Here is a 16122-nt window from a genome sequence, read left to right as displayed (position 1 = left end):
ATGGGGCATATTCAGGACTTCTCCCAGGATTCCGCCATGGAATACCATTGGGGGTATGTTGCCCGCCAGGTCCCCTGCACCAAAGATGCCGGTACCTGCGCCTATTTGGACGCGGTTTACCATGGCCACGATGTCAGCATGCTCTACAGCTTCATTCTGTGGGCGGTGGTCGTGGGAATTTTGTTCCTATGGGCGTTGGGAGGACGCCTCGTTCGGTTTGATCGATCTGTAGCCAGGACCTCGCCCAAGCCCATCCGCCAGAGTGCTCCCTACCGTCTTTCGCGGACGATCCAGGCGCTTGTCCGGCGACATCTGCTTCCGGAAACCTTGCCCTGGGTGTTTGGACATACCACACGTCTGCAAGTCCTCATATTCCTAGTTATCTCCGGGTATCTGTTGGTATTTACCCTGGTGGGCATCACCTACAAGACCTGGGTCACTCCCATTAGCGGCAGTTCGCTCAACAACACGCGCAGTGGATTGGGTCCGTGGGCGGACCGCATCGGTGTGCTGGCGTTCGCCCTCACTCCATTGTCCATCCTGCTCTCCAGCAGGGAATCATTGCTTTCGCTGATTACCGGCGTTCCATACCATCATTTCAACTTCCTCCACCGCTGGCTGGGATGGGTGATCTACATTCAGTCGGCCATGCACACAATTGGCTGGACCATCGTTGAGGGAAAGCTCTACCAGCCGCAGCCCGCGCAGTGGAACAGTTTCATCACGCAGCCGTACATCATCTGGGGCATCGTGGCCATGATCCTGCTCTCCTTCTTGGTCTTCCACAGCACTAAGCGCGGCATCCAGCTGACGGGCTACGAGTTCTTCCGCAAGGCCCACTACGTAGTCGCCATGGTCTATGTCGGGGCCTGCTGGGCGCATTGGTCACACCTGTACTGCTGGATGCTGGCCTCGCTGGTAGTCTGGTTCCTGGATCGGGGGATCCGCCTCGTTCGCGTCTTCGTGCTGCATCATCTGAACGTTCCGACCACGACGTCGTCCACCACCGGAGGGTTGCACATTCCGCACGCTGCGATCCAGCTGCACCCCAACCCGGACGATGGCGATATCATCCGCCTTGACTTTCACCATAATCACGACCCCTGGCACATTGGCCAGCACTTCTTCCTCTGCTTCCCGCAGTTGAGTCTGTGGCAAGCCCACCCACTCACCCCCTGCAGCGTACCAGACACCTTACCCACCGGCCAGCCGCACACCTACATCATCCGCGCCCGGAAGGGACTGACGCGGGAATTGGCTGACCTCGCACGCATCTCGTCACACAATCCTCTACCGAGTGACGGGGAGACCACCACGATGACGAGCGCCGGCCCGACCACCCCGGTGATTCTCTGTGGGCCTTACGGCCAGTCCATCATGGAGGAAACCACAACCGCTGGAAGCAGCAACCTCCTCTGCATTGCCGGCGGGACGGGCATCACCTTCGTGCTTCCCCCACTCCTCCATTTACTCAGCAACACATCCACTTCCAAGTCCCAACCGACGCAGATCCTCGAACTCATCTGGATCATCCGCCGCAAGGCCGACATGCAATGGATCGCCCCGGAGCTCGACATCCTGCAGCGCCTGGCATCCACCCACTCGAACATGTTCAGAGTTCGCATCTTCGTGACGCGGGAAACGGCGCCAGTCCCTGAGGTCTCCGACCTCGAGAAATCGCCCTGCTGTGCGGGTGCGAGTGCGTCGTCGGACTCTGAGGTTGCCGTGCAGTATACCCTTTCGTCTGAAGACACTGCAGTCGCTGGAACAGCGGCAGCGGCCCATCATCATCCGGACCTCGAGGACATTGTCCAGGATTTCCTGGACCGGGTGGTCGATGGTCCGACGCGGGTGCTCGCCAGCGGTCCGTCGGGGATGATTACCACGCTGCGGACGGCGGTGGCGGGGCGGAATCGACCGGGAAGGGTATGGCGCGGGGAGGAACGATGGGATGTGCAATTGGTGCATGATGACCGGGTGGAGTGGTGATCATGGTGTGTTGCCTTGTATATAGTTATTTTGCAGATATGAATGTGATACCCAGCTGCTATCTTTCGAGTTGCATACGTTTTGGTTCGAAGAGTAGAGTATTGCTGTCCAGCTGATCTGAACTAGGGTCCTGACTATGGTAGAGGCTCATATGACGGAGAGTGAGCCCTAATTGAAAACATCCTAGCTACATACTGTGCCATGGTATTGAACTTAGTTAGTTGGTCATGGTAGTATAGTCTCTGATTGGCTGAAGATTAAATGAACTGCTACTAGCATGCGGTATAGTGTTGTCAACTTACACTAATTTAGTGTCCAACTGCTTGTCAGATTTTAGCTGGACTATTTCTACAGTCAGGTGATGAGGCAATTGAGAGCCTCGAGCAATAGAGGCTCGCTTCGGCTCTATCCTCCGGTTCTTTCTTTTACCGACACCTTTTCTAAAGCTTTATAATACGTTCCTCTATCCGAGTCCATTGTGATCTTTATATACTTTCTCTCTCTCAAAGCGCCTCTTTTAAACTTGAAGAACAAGAACCCAAGCTTCTAGAGATAGATCCACAATGGAAGCGCTTACCCAAGAAGTTCGAAGACTGGTCGAAGCTGGTGATGAGAAGACTCGCAAAGATGTCTTGGATGCCCTACATAAGCTGAGTGTTTCGATTGAGTCTCCGGACGACACTGTGCAGCGACTTACATTCTATGTACCTCTCCCCCGGTTCCAAACACGCCAAAACTTGGGCCAAACTTCAGAATCTAATTCATAATACATTAAGAACATGCAATTGGCCAGAATCCGTATCGGTATTGACCTGAAGCTCTTCGAGCTATTGCTTGATGGTCCCCTTACTGTGGATGACCTGAGCCAGAAGACGGGAGCCAATCCAGTCTTCCTTGGTAAGCTTTTGCTCAATATCTCCCTTCAATGCTGAATCTAATCCAAGCCTATCAGCTCGTATCCTGCGCTACCTGGCATCTTATCATGCAGTCGAGGAGGTCTCCAAAGATACCTTTACTGCATCGAATATATCGAAGACATTTGCCGTATCTGGTCATCAAGCTGCGGTTGGTCATATGTAAGTAGACCGCTGTACCCCCACTTCATTTACAATGAATCAAAAACTAATCATATACTGGTCAGGTGGAACAACTGCGGTCAGATAATCCAAGTACATCCTAGTTGGCTCAAGGAGAACAACTAACCTGACATTCAGGACAATGTCAAAACCCCCTTTCAAAAAGCCCTCAACACCGACGTACCAGCTTTCATCTATATGCAGCAGCATCCCGAGGCCCTAGGCTATTTTGTGGAGCATATGATGGCCAACCGCGCCGGTATGCCTACTTTTCTGGACACCTATCCAGTCTTGGAAAAGGCGACTGGTCTGAGCCCTGAAAGAGCCCTATTCGTTGATATAGGAGGTGGCTTGGGTCACCAAGCAGTCAGCTTCAAGCAGCGCTACCCCCAGCTTGAGGGCCGAGTGATTGTCCAGGACCTTGCCCAAACCTTAGCTCACGCCATTGACTTCCCTGGGGTGGAGAAGCAGATGTATGACTTTTTTACGCCCCAGGTTGTGAAAGGTACAGTCTATTCCTGTCTCAGTGCCCTTTTGATCCTTCATTGTGACTCATCCAATGGAAAATTCAGGTGCGAAATTTTACTATCTCCGGAATATCTTCCATGACTGGCCCGATTATAAAGTACTGGAGATTATCAAGAATATAACTGAGGCCATGGCACCCGACTCATATCTCTTGATTGACGAGATGGTTCTGCCTAACACGGGGGTTCACTGGCAGCAGGCGCAATTGGATATGTTGATGATGGCTACTCTAGGAGCGAGGGAACGTACCGAGGAGCAGTGGTATCGTCTGGCAGAGGAGGCTGGGCTGACCATCAATAAAGTGTATACTTATACGATGAGCCTGCGGGATAGCATCATTGAGGCTGTGCCCAAGGCTTAGTAGCCACCTGGACTTATTAGCTATTTAGTTAGTAAACCCAAGGCATATTGACTACGAAGCGCAAAATCGGTTATTATCATGTCCTGTATTTACCCGTGCTTACATCTCTTGGAAGCCATGATTCAAGACTGGGGTTGCGCCAGATACTATTGGAGGGGGAAAGATGGGGAACAACACTCGAGAGGACTAAGACCGTAACCACAGATGGACCGAGCGGCGTAGCTGACTGCTTTGTACCTAATGCCAGCTTGACTAGTGAGATAGTATGGATATAGGCTGAGCTGAGAGCAATAAGACGAAGCGCTAAATTAGTGCTGATTCGCACGTCAAACCTGTATAGATAGTAGACTAGCCCTTATACTCAATTATAGGCAAGGAGTATATGGCTAGTCCAAATGCGTTAATTGATTATTCTAAGCGAGGATCTCGCCATATCATGTCTCAAGTGATCGAGCCAATCAACTATTATGATTACCATGCATTACTAGCTGGTTTGACCGTCGACGCTTAGCTTTCGGAGATGATGCTGAACAGGGCTAGACAGGGGAACTATTCGATGATAGGAGACAGTTATCTTTTGACTGTTAGACAATGCAAGCTGATATCACTGTCCATTAGATGAAGTAATTGATACAAGCATCCTAACCAAGGACTCACGTCTTAATGTACTATGTCTTCTTCATGTTCTGTACACCCTCTTAGAAATGGTGGCTTGCAGTTTCATGGAGTGCAGGTACCTATCCCCAAGCATTGATTCGAATAGCGATGTACACCAAACTAGTCATTCAGATACAGGTTCTTGCAATGTTAGTAATCAAAAGCGATATCAATACATGACGTTGAGAACCTAAAGCTTCTCCCGTGGTTGCTTCTATTTTAGTAGGGTGGGTTATTACCACTCAACCAGATCATACTACTGTACAGCGAAAAATATATTAACCCTACAATACATTACCCCAAAAGAATCCCACAACCAAAACAAAACAATAAAACCTGTACAATTAATTATTTCCATATCGCACTAATCAACTACAGACCAGCTCCCAGCATAGCCAAATATTTACATAGATAACTAACCTCCACCCGCCTGGTCGTTCCCCGACCCGCCCTCCCGCCGAGCCCCATCAACCAACTAACTAACCGCATGCATGCATCAACCATCCATCTCCACACCTCCCTTAACTGTTTAACACTTCACCCCATCCCATCCTCCCTACCATCAGAAAAGAATCCCTTAAGATGGACCCAGAACCACCCACAGCAGACCCCTCCAACCCCCCCGTAATCAACTACATTCTCTCCTTCCTCCTAGTCGGGGTAGCTTGGGGTTTCACCACCCCTTTCATCCGGCGCGCAGCCGCGGACTTTGCAGCCCGGCAGCAACAGAACCAGCAACCGGACGATACCAACATCACCAACAACAATGATGAGGCAAATGTCCCCCTAACAGCTGTGTCTTCCGAGTACACCGACGAAACACGCCCTGAAACAGAAGAGGGAGGAGGTGAAGAAAGCGAGGAAGATAATCCTCCCCCAGCTAGCCACCAAGAACAGCAACAACCAGCATGGATGCAGCAGCAACATCAGAAACAGCAATCCTGGCTCCGCAAAAAGATCACCACGTTATTCTGGACAGTTGTAAACCTGCTTCGCACTCCTGCTTATTCTATTCCCCTGGTGGTGAATCTTACCGGGAGTGTGTGGTTCTTTTTGTTGGTGGGGAAGCATGGTATGTATGCCCTTTACATTGTTACCTTCTATGGGTAGATATGTGGTATGGAGTAATTGTATATATACTAATGATGATATATAGAGTTATCATTAACTGTCCCCCTCGCCAACTCTAGTGCGTTTCTGTTCACCGTGTTGGGCGAATGGTATGTTGAGAGGAAGGTCATTGAGCGGGAGACGTGGTTGGGGATGGCGTTGGTGTTGGGTGGGATTGCGGTTTGTGTTATGGCTTAGTTTTACTTTCCTATTACTAGGTATTACTTATTTTGTGGATGTATGTATATTATAGTCTTTGGTGTGGTTGTTGATGGGTTGATGTTGGTGTGTGGTGGAAGGATGGAAAAAAAGAATCGCAAAAAGATGTGGTGCATCATCCGTGAATCGAACACGGGCCTCATCGATGGCAACGATGAATTCTACCACTAGACCAATGATGCTGTTGTTATAGTATGCTGCCCCTTTAGTGATTAATATGACAGAGGTACAAGGAGACTGAAATTGGGCTATGTGTTTGTCTTCTCCACGAAGTTACTTGGGCTTTACGTGTTAATGTTACGATGCTCATATAATGTCATATGTTACATAAACTAAAGAACTATCTATCATATCAACAACCGGGTATCCCGTTGCCCCGTGTATCATGAAACCATCATTGCTTGTCATCATCATACCATACCGAGCCTGCAGCGGTATGCTGTCTGTCTGTTTATCTGTCCATCTAAGCCGACTCATCGAACGCCAGATTAAACACCGCGGAACTAAACCCTCATTAGCTGAATCCACACCTTTAGGTTCTGGCAAACTTACCATCCGCACAGTCAAGAACCACATCGCTCCCATGAACTTGAAAAGTGACAATCCCGCTACACTCCACAGCACCACCGCCATGTAAATGGTGGCGCGCGTGTTCTCCGTCGTCTCCTGGTCGCTGCTGAACTCCTCCAGACCAGCCGCGCTGAGCACCACCGCGGCCAGGGCAAAGTTGCAAAACACCCACACCAACACGACCGCACTGCGGAATCCCTTGTAATAGTCGGCCTGGCGGTCTTCCTCGGAGACGGTGTTCTCCTCCTTGGGTGGCTTCGACGCGAATTTGACCAATTCGGCTTCGTATTGTGCGTTCAGATCGCCGTCGTCCTGCGGGATGTTGACGTCGACCTTGCCGCCGGGCTTGAGGTTTGCAGACGGCAGTTTCTCTGCTTTGTCGTCTCCCTTTGTACCCCATGTGATATCGTGTGTGTTACAGAAGGCGTAGATGTTGAGCACGTTGATGTAGGTCGGAGTGAGGAGAATGTATTGGATGAACTGTACGGGTTAGAAGAGAGTGGCATCGGCAGTGCTGGGATACTTACGGAGGTAAACATGTGCCAAGGGTCCATGAAGATGAACGAGGCGAGGAACCACATCACATAGGTAGAGCCGAGCGACACGATAATCGAGAAGAACTGGTAGTTGGTGAAAAGATCCGAAAAGGTGAAACCGCTTTCCTGCACTTGTGATTGGATCGACTTCACGGTTACGAAAACCGCCGCGAATGCCAGGTATATCATGATACCAATCCAGAAATAGACCATCGTCATATAGAATTTGTTCGATCCGCCGGGTCGGTTACCCAATGCCAGAACAAAGCAAGTTACCAAGGTCGCGAGGTAGAGCCATTCGAATACCACGCCAAGCACTTTGCCAACTGTGCCCAGCAGGTCGTCATCGCCAAGGTACTCTGTAAGAATATGGAAAACCAGGAAGAAATTGCCCTGTGTCTGTTAGTGACGTTTTGCCCGAAAGGGAGAAGCTACTTACAATGCCAAACCACGCGAACAGCATGTTGATGGTCTGATAGATGAACTCGATGAACAGCATGAACTTCCGCATAAAGCTATGGTCGCTTCGCCAGATCTGCCAGAAGTGCGCAATGGCATAAACTGCAGCGAAGAAACTACCGTTGAGCCAACGACGACGTTGAAGGATGAATTCGGCCATCCGGTCTGGGACATCGGTTTCACCATTGGCCGACTTAACGTATCGTAGCAGCCAGCGGCAGTTGCGCTTCGACACAATCTCGAAGCAAAGAATACGATCCTCGGCCAGGTACATGTTTGCCGTGAAAATACCGGCATTGGCACCATGCATCTTCTCTCCCAGGAAATACCGTTCCAGCGGACCTTGTCCGTTTTTGTCGTTCTGCAGCGCGACGTATCGGTACGCAGAGAAGGCACCCGGAAGGACAGTAATGAAACCAAATGCCGACTCCAGCGGCTTATCGAGGATGTTACTGAGCTTGTACTCGAAGTTCTGCCCGGCAACCAGCGGGTTGAGCAACTTCTTTCCATGCGACAACATGACCTTGATCTCACCACAAGCACCTCCACACATCGGGTCAACATCGAAGGCCTTCCATAGATGGTAGATCGAGTCCTTTCCAGGCCGCGTACCCGCGTCCAACAAAACACAGATGTTCGGATCCAGCACGCGTCCAAATGCCTGGAAGAACCAACGGTGCGAGTTGATCTTCTTCTGGTTCTTTTCCTTCAGACAGAAGATCATCTGGACGGGGCAACCAGACCGAGGCTTGAGGCTAACCTGGCCTCCCTTCAATTCTAGTCCCACCTGCGTAGTGTATTCATAGATATGTGCTGTGACATCCTTGCCGTTGACTTGCTGCTTGGCAATACCATCCTGATAGCATCCCAAACCAGCCAGGACAGCGCGCGTGCGCGGATTGATCTTCGCACGACCATCACTGATGACACACACCACAATCTTCTTCCATGCATCTTTGCCCCACGTCTTGCTTGATGTCCTGGAGCACATGTACTCAATGTTCTTGAACACACCAATCATCGTCCGAGCGAAGAGGAAATCATCCTCATTGTACATGGTGACCGCGATGAAAAGCTCCGTGTGTCGAGGTTTGGCAAAAAGCTTCTGACGCAGAGTGAAACGCTCTTCGAAGAAGTCGGCCGGATCGCACGTGGCGGCAGAATAACGCATGTGCGTGAACTCATCTCGACCCGGGGGTTCGGCGTGAGGGACCTGACTGAGCAGGGCGGGCGCAATTGGGCAATCCAGCACGAGGTTACCGTTGAAGAGCTGCACCTCCTTGACGGTCTTCCATCGACGAACTGGCGCCGGACTAGGCGTAGGTGCAATTGTAGGCTCCTCTTCATACTCATCGGCATACGGATCCGGTCCGAATGGGTTGTCTGGTTGCAGGATAGGGACCCGATCATCGGTATATGATTGTTGATGCTCGGGATATTGCCCCAAGTCATAGTCTTCATGCGGCGTTACCGCCGGCTGGTAAGGTTGGGTATAGTAAGCGTCGTGATGCGCTTCTGGGTCGAGGGAGTATTCGTAACCAGGGTAGGCATGAGGGTGGTGATCTTCGTAGAGTTCGTTATGACCATAAGAGTTTGGGAGTCTCTCCACCGAATACTAGTTCAGGAGCATGGCAATTAGCATCATCATCATCATCCACAGCTCCAAGAACATCCGTACCGTTGGTTGTTCTGCCAGCCGATCGCTGGAGGGCATCTCCAGGTGTTCGCGAGGCGCATAGGGATTGTCCGACAGCTGGTAGGCGTTTAATGGCCGGCCCGGTGACGGGGATCGAGCATCGAGATGGTGAGGATTCATCATGGGAGTGTGACTCTCTTCCTCCCCGTAGGGGTCTCCTGCACTCGACGGTCAGTATAAACGCCCTATGCGGGATGCGCAATTGAAAATGAAATGGCGGTGCGACAATGACAGCACAACAGACACAAAAGGTCTGTAGCTCTCGCATGCAGATACGAGCAATTTCCCTTGTATAGTAAGGCTCGCTCCCGACACTAGGGTTTCAGGAGGGAAATTGATGCGGAGAAGGGAGCGAATGCGCGACAAGTCACGGCCGCGCAAGCTGTCCCAAGTAGACCAGCAGCGGAGTAATAATTAAGAACCTACCCAAGCGATTATAGGACATAATGGCCGATAGTGCGTCGGACAATTAAGCGTTCCAATAGACCAGCCCCCTTTGTGAATTCCTGGCTAAGGGGAGGGGGAGAAATCGAGATTGGAGATTGCGCCAGGAGGGACTGGTGGAATGTGGGAATCGACGAGCGTTCAGGTCGCTGCGATAGCGCAGAAGCTCCGTCGCTGGTGGGAGTTTCAGATTCTGATAGGCGAGTCTGATTTATGGAGAAAATAAGGGACGGACGGGACAGGAGAAGGAAGAGGGGAAATGAAGAATAATCAAAGTAATAAACGGGGGTTCAAAATGTCAGAGAGAAAGAATGGTTGAACCGATCTTTTGGCAGACGACAGCTTTTTTGGGCCGTGGGCTTTGCTCGTGACGGCGGTTCGGCCTTGTCGCCGCAGCGCCACGGACAGGAACACTAATATTTGATTTAACTAATACCTAACACAACACTGCAGGATTGAGGGTGGAAAAAGTTGAAGCCCGTTGACCAAGGAACCGCGGGGACGATCAATGACGACGAGCAGATTGGGATAGATTGAAGAGTCTAGTGAGGTGGATTCGCACTCTGACTTGCCTTTATTGGGTCATCCCGACCGAAGTTGGGGGTCATAATCATAACAAAAGAATGTGAGTCTCCACTCGCCTTTCTACAGGCACCCACGAGGCACTCTGCGGCTTTGCTATCGCATGATTCTTCTTGACAATCTGTTATAGAATTGATGGACTAGACTACATGTTATCAATTTTCATGGAGTACCTGAGTCCCACTAGAACCTCACAACACAATTGTCCGACTGTCCTTCCCCTGAAACAATCCGCCCAAACACCCATGGATACTGAGTTTTGGCTCCATGGCTCATCGGATCTCCACTTTTATCACTGGGCCAACAGCTGATCGGCCCTCAAGTGTCACAGCCACGGGCTGCGTGGCGGTGTCCGACATTGTGCGCGTTGAACACGTTAGACAACAGGGTTCAATGGTCGCACTTACGGTTCATGTTCTTTTTATATCCTGCAGTCAGCTTGGCTGTCTCTGATGGGGTGGAAGAAAAGCAGCTGCCTGGTTGCATCTCGGATCATACAGCCCTGCGCGACGTCATAGTCCGCGGAGGGTCTCACCTTAAATTCATCGGACTAAGAATAGTCTGGTTAGACTATACTGTGGATATTAAGAGGACTGTGATTATGGTGGATTGACAAGGCATGTTATTTGCCTTCGACGGCACAGATACGCGGAAATATCGCAATGCTTGATCACGTTGTAGATGCTGCCTAAATGTTTCTGTGCTTCGTACTATTGTGTAATCAATAGTAGATTACCGGTGCGCTAAAATCTTAGGCAGCCGGAAACAAAGTACAATATCTGCGCGTTTGCAAACAAACTAGCACAGTTAGGTCTCTGTGAACAAACAATCCGACTCAATATACTTTCAACACCCCGGAAAATTGATAGCATGTGACTTTTCCATATTCAGACGCGGCGCCTGTTTTGTGGCATTTATAGCTATTATGCTAGCTCGTCTCTACTAAACTTTTGTAGTTCATTCACGACACGTCTGTCTATATTTTAGCGCGCATTAGACTGCATATGCAGACAAATATGCACCAAGACAGAGGAGAGCCAGAGCCAAACTGGATGTGGGAGGAATGTGTCGCAACATAATCACAATGCGCAGTCGCCTCAGGAATCAGGCACGGACTACCGCCCTCCGCTATCGATAAAGATTCTGCGCGGAATCCCCGCCACCATCAATAATCAATCACCACTATTCAATCAAACTTTCTTTACAATCACTCAACACTCTTTCATCACTCATTCAAGCCATAGATTTCTCAATAGACACTTTAAAAGCCTATAATCACAATGACCGTCACAGACTCCACCCCCGCTGGCCGGCAAGTCAATGTCCTCTTCGTCTGTCTCGGCAACATCTGTACGTCCTGGTCTCCCCCGCATTATCGTGAACTGCACCGCCAGCTAACCCAACCACCCAGGCCGTTCTCCCATGGCAGAAGGGGTTTTCCGCAACGTCGCAGCCTCCCATCCTCTAATCAATGAAATCGATTCTGCCGGCACAGGTGCCTACCACGCCGGCGAAGATCCCGATTCTCGCACCATGTCCACGCTCCGTCGCCACAACATCCGTAATTACAACCATGCCGCCCGCAAAGTCACCAAGCAGGACTTCCTCGACTTTGACTACCTCCTTGCGATGGACAAGTATAACCTGCGCGATCTGTTGGATGTGCGCGAGTCGGTCCTGGCATCTATGAACAAGTCTGGCCCCGCATCGCGTGGCACCAAGGGTACCCGGGCTGCGACTGCGGCATCCCTTGCCGCGAGCGGGGAAGCAGGCGCCAAGGTTGCGGAGGTCCGTCTGTTCGGTGACTTTGGTACTGGTGGTGTCTTGCACGAGCGCGTCGGCGGAGGTGAGGTTGTTCAGGATCCCTACTATGGTGGGGTCAACGGCTTCGAGGAGGTCTACCAGCAGGTGACGCGGTTCTCGAAGAGCTTTTTGGAATACTTGGAAAAGAACCAGGGCTCGGAGTCGGAGAATTAAGTTGATGGGGTTATAGAGAGCTTGGCTTTCATAGAGTGCGCTGTGCGATAGAAGCACCCGGGCGCGTTTGGTTGTAGATACCCAGTTATAGACTCGCTGAGCGAATAGTCAGGCCTTTACATGAGGTTATATAAGTGTGACAAACCAAGATAATAATAGTACAGCTTTTATCGTACATTTACAGATTTTGACCTTCGTGCTATAAGGCTCCCCATAGTGTGCTCACACCCGTTCGCTGATTTTGATGGCTGCCTTGCATCCGTAGCGGATGACATTAACCAGCGGATCGTACGGACGGGCTTCCTTCGCGTCATTTTCGACAGCATGGTCCAGATGCTCCAGCTCCTCATCGCGGATTCGTCGGAAAGTTGCCAGCATTTCCTCCAATTCTTCATCCAACTCCTCGCCCCGACTCTCAGCCTCCGCCTTCCAGGATAGAATCTCCCGCACTTGATCATTATAGTGAGACCCAATCTCGGTTTCTACAGCTTCCGTGCAGGCCATTGCTGCCTCACGTCCCATCATTCCGGTAGACCAGCCCAGGAACGTTGCTGCGACCTCCCATACCGGATACATGGCCGTCGGTCGTACTCGGTGTTTCGCAATGAGATGGTTGAACGTGTCGAAGTGCCCCGCTTCCTGATCGTACATGTGTTTCATCAATGGCCGTAGGTGAGGATGAGAGCGCACGACTTGTGGTGTTTGCGCCGTGTAGATCAAGGTGGCCGCTAGCTCGCCGGCTTGGTTGACGCGGAGGGCTCGGTCGAGAAACTCGCGTTGTTGCTGATTGAGAACATATTTTGGTTTCGATGATCCAGATGTCTGCTGTGACACGGAGGGATTCGCTGCGGACTGCCGTGTAGCTGTAGAATTGTACTGGCGACAGGTTTGTAAAGTGGAAGGCGCGAGAAAGTCGAGGACGGCGGGAGGTGTTGGCCGAAGGGAAGGGGCCAGCGGAGCCCTTCGGAGCAAGCTGAGGGCCTTCATGATAAAGATAAGTTATCCAATGGTCAATTGGAAGGCCGTTCAAGCTTCAGGGCGAGGTTTAAGGCCGCGGAGGAATGCCAGCAGCAGCCATGAGTTCCGAGGTGGTCCAACCCGATCGATAAGCCGCAGCCGCGCGCTTACACGCCTTGGCACGCCATCCCTGGACCGGAACGTCATGAACGAGCGTCGAGAATCGCTCCAATCGCTTCTTTTCACTTCCCGGCTCTGCTCTTTCACTTCACTAACCACCTTCGCCTTCACCACACCGCCCCCAACAGGATTCACCAGTTCACTGCCTCCTCCGTTCTTTATTTCGATACGCGACCCTATTAATACTAGTCTGTGAGAGTGTTCACCACTATTATTATAGAGCGACCCCGTCCGAGTCAGCGCCCTCTGGCCACCTAACTCCCTTTTCACTCGGCGCGACTGCGGTTCAGGTGGCATCTGTTACCCTGGAAGCCATCCATTTTCCTGCTGGCGGCTTCCTTCCCTGAGCAGTCTAGCGCCGCTTGCCTTGTTACTGGTGTTACTAGGACCTGAATTCCAAGGCAACCTCTACCATCATTCACTATGGCTGACGACCTCGATGCCGAGCTTCTCGCTCTTGCGGGAGACTCCTCCGATGAGGAAGCATCCCCCCCTGCCAAGGAGAGAGTTCAATCTCGCAGTCGATCATCATCCCCTCAGTCTCCCGACGCATCGGCTATGGGTCGCAAAGGCACTGCTAGGACCGTGAAACGGGGCCGGAAGTCGAGAAGAAACGACGATGAAGAGGATGGCGAACTGTATGTTTTGTTTGCCACGCGTGTTTGCGATGCCGCTTTTTGTGGTCATCACTACGACTCGCAGACTCGGCTAATATAGTACTCTCTATAGGTCCGCTGCTGAATCGCTCGACTCTGCTAGCATGTCCGAATCGGATTCAGGATCGGATTCTGAAGGCTCAGCCCCTGAGGCTGAAGATGAAGGCCCTATCTTCCCTTACGAGAAATTATACTACTCTGCTAAGGACAAGGAGGAAATCATGGCGATGCCCGAGATTCAACGAGAGCAGCTCCTCTCCGAGCGTGCGCAGGAGGTTGATCGTCATAATCAAGATCTTGCTCTTCGTCGTCTTCTGGCTTCCCGTGAGCGCGAGGAGGCCCGCAAAGCGAAAAAGAACAAACGAAAGGCCAGTGTGGCAAATCTTGATGAGGGCAACCGCAAGAGTTCGCGTCAGAAAATGACGCTTGGTGGCCGTAAAGTGGGAGAGACCTCCGACGCTATTGAAGCTTACAAGCGGCAACGAGAGCAGAAGGGGAAGCGTGACGAGCTCCGCCGTCGTGAACCAGTCAAGGAGAAAGCCCGTTCCCGCGATGACCGGATCTCCGACGAAGACGCAGAAGGCGAGAGTGAAGTCGAATGGGATGACAGGGAGCGCTCACCGTCTCCTCCGAAGGACGACCCGCCTGCTGAATTGCGGGATATCCAACGCACTCGGGTGGGTCGGACCAACTTTGCCCAGGTCTGCTTCTATCCTGGGTTTGATGACGCTATCTCCGGCTGCTATGCCCGTGTTAATATTGGGCCGAACCGTGAGACCGGTCAGAACGAGTATCGTCTTTGCTTGATTAAGAGTAGGGAAAACCTCTTACGTTCGCGTTAAATTATTCGTCGCTGACTTGTTCAGGATTTTCCGAGGGAAAGCCTTATGCGATGGAGGGCCAAAATGGCCGGTCATTCGTGACGAATCAATATGCTGTGTTAGCACATGGAAAGGCTGAGCGCGAGTTTCCTTTTGTTGCATGCTCCGACTCTCCGTTTACAGAGGTAAGCTACTTGGCATGTCTCTGTGTTAGCATATACTGATACACTGTAGGCGGAATTCAACCGGTATCGTCAAACCATGGCCGTCGAAGACTGCAAGATGGCTACAAAGTCAATGGTTGCCAACAAAGTCACGGATATCAATCGGTTGCTGAACCACAAGTTCACCAACGAGGAATTGAACGAGAAGCTACGCAAGCAAGGCTCGTTGGATACGAAGTACAAGTTCTTCAAGCGCGTGGATATCGAGAAGCAGCTGAAGCTTGCTCGAGAAGCTGGCGATGATGCGGAAATGGAGCGGCTGGAGGCTGAGTTGGCCAGCATGGCGACACCGAAGCTCGCAGTTGGCAGCAATCCCAAGCCGCGCGTGGACAAGCCCTCGGAACATGAACGCCTTGCTGAGCTGAACATACGCAACCAGAAGCTCAATATCGAGAACGTGCGCCGGGCGCAGATAGAAGAGCGCAAGGCCAGCCGTAAAGCAGCTGCAGCTGTTGCTCGTGGAGAAGCCGCCCACAACCCGTTCATGCGCGTTAGAACCCAAGCGCGGACTCATTACGACGTCAATGGCAACGGCACCCCCACTGAGAATAACGCGAGCCAAGAGAACACTGCCTCGGAGACACCGTCTAAAGCGAGCACACCGGCCAGCGGTACCCCGGCGGGATCCCAGAAGAAAACCAGCAAAAGTGGCGTTGCCTCCATCCGGCACCGGAACATGGATGATGAAAACATTGCGGCCTTGGATTTGGAGCTCGACATTGAAATTTGATCTTGGATGAGGGAAAAAAATTTGGACACATCTAGCACACCACTAGCATCCTACATACAGCATATACGATCTTGCCGACGGCTTCTGATGGAAATGGCACGATTTTGTTATTCGGGAAGCATTTGAGACAGCGTCGGATTCCAGGGGGCGGTGTTTATTGGCGTAACGAGACACATAACATGGGCGCTGTACGATAAGAATAAAGCACCTTTATGAATTGGCTTCACCAGTTGTACAAATCTACGCTTTTCTTCGCATCTTCTATACCTCCGCAATAGTCCATACCAAACCTTACGGGGTTGATTGTGGCCGATAACGCGGCTTATCGGCCGATCACGTGTGATAGCAAC

The 16122-nt window shown here is 51.3% G+C and overlaps 7 protein-coding genes and 1 non-coding gene across 8 annotated transcripts; 5 read left to right on the top strand and 3 right to left on the bottom strand.

Annotated features, from left to right (window-relative positions):
- On the top strand, positions 1-1989 carry AtWU_07679 (ferric reductase family protein; the record flags this gene model as incomplete). The annotated part of the gene is made up of 1 exon (XM_035502788.1): positions 1-1989. The coding sequence occupies one exon, from the start codon at positions 1-3 to the stop codon at positions 1987-1989; it is 1989 nt and encodes a 662-aa protein (XP_035358681.1).
- A 563-nt stretch (positions 1990-2552) lies between these two features.
- AtWU_07678 (S-adenosyl-L-methionine-dependent methyltransferase) lies at positions 2553-3954 on the top strand (the record flags this gene model as incomplete). Its single annotated transcript, XM_035502787.1, has 6 exons — positions 2553-2693; positions 2766-2886; positions 2942-3065; positions 3131-3158; positions 3204-3570; positions 3638-3954. 6 exons carry the CDS (start codon positions 2553-2555, stop codon positions 3952-3954), a joined length of 1098 nt encoding a protein of 365 aa, XP_035358680.1.
- A 1239-nt stretch (positions 3955-5193) lies between these two features.
- On the top strand, positions 5194-5919 carry AtWU_07677 (uncharacterized protein; the record flags this gene model as incomplete). The annotated part of the gene is made up of 2 exons (XM_035502786.1): positions 5194-5683; positions 5768-5919. 2 exons carry the CDS (start codon positions 5194-5196, stop codon positions 5917-5919), a joined length of 642 nt encoding a protein of 213 aa, XP_035358679.1.
- Positions 5920-6051: 132 nt separating this feature from the next.
- AtWU_t201 lies at positions 6052-6122 on the bottom strand. The gene has a single exon. It is a non-coding gene; the product is annotated as a tRNA-Gly (tRNA).
- A 306-nt stretch (positions 6123-6428) lies between these two features.
- Positions 6429-9646, bottom strand: chsA (chitin synthase I; the record flags this gene model as incomplete). The annotated part of the gene is made up of 6 exons (XM_035502785.1): positions 6429-6443; positions 6493-6990; positions 7038-7439; positions 7486-9120; positions 9184-9359; positions 9628-9646. The coding sequence occupies 6 exons, from the start codon at positions 9644-9646 to the stop codon at positions 6429-6431; spliced, it is 2745 nt and encodes a 914-aa protein (XP_035358678.1).
- A 1861-nt stretch (positions 9647-11507) lies between these two features.
- Positions 11508-12204, top strand: ltpA (tyrosine protein phosphatase LTP1; the record flags this gene model as incomplete). Its single annotated transcript, XM_035502784.1, has 2 exons — positions 11508-11577; positions 11639-12204. The coding sequence occupies 2 exons, from the start codon at positions 11508-11510 to the stop codon at positions 12202-12204; spliced, it is 636 nt and encodes a 211-aa protein (XP_035358677.1).
- A 222-nt stretch (positions 12205-12426) lies between these two features.
- AtWU_07674 (demethoxyubiquinone hydroxylase family protein) lies at positions 12427-13191 on the bottom strand (the record flags this gene model as incomplete). The annotated part of the gene is made up of 1 exon (XM_035502783.1): positions 12427-13191. One exon carries the CDS (start codon positions 13189-13191, stop codon positions 12427-12429), a length of 765 nt encoding a protein of 254 aa, XP_035358676.1.
- A 573-nt stretch (positions 13192-13764) lies between these two features.
- On the top strand, positions 13765-15772 carry AtWU_07673 (RNA polymerase-associated protein; the record flags this gene model as incomplete). The annotated part of the gene is made up of 4 exons (XM_035502782.1): positions 13765-13979; positions 14071-14810; positions 14864-15003; positions 15053-15772. The coding sequence occupies 4 exons, from the start codon at positions 13765-13767 to the stop codon at positions 15770-15772; spliced, it is 1815 nt and encodes a 604-aa protein (XP_035358675.1).
- Positions 15773-16122: the final 350 nt, after the last annotated feature.

This window comes from Aspergillus tubingensis (assembly GCF_013340325.1).
Source record: "Aspergillus tubingensis WU-2223L DNA, scaffold_8, whole genome shotgun sequence".
In the NCBI taxonomy this organism is placed as follows: domain Eukaryota; kingdom Fungi; phylum Ascomycota; class Eurotiomycetes; order Eurotiales; family Aspergillaceae; genus Aspergillus; species Aspergillus tubingensis.
Note: the sequence above shows the minus strand (reverse complement) of the source record. Positions and strands in the feature narration are given on the sequence as shown.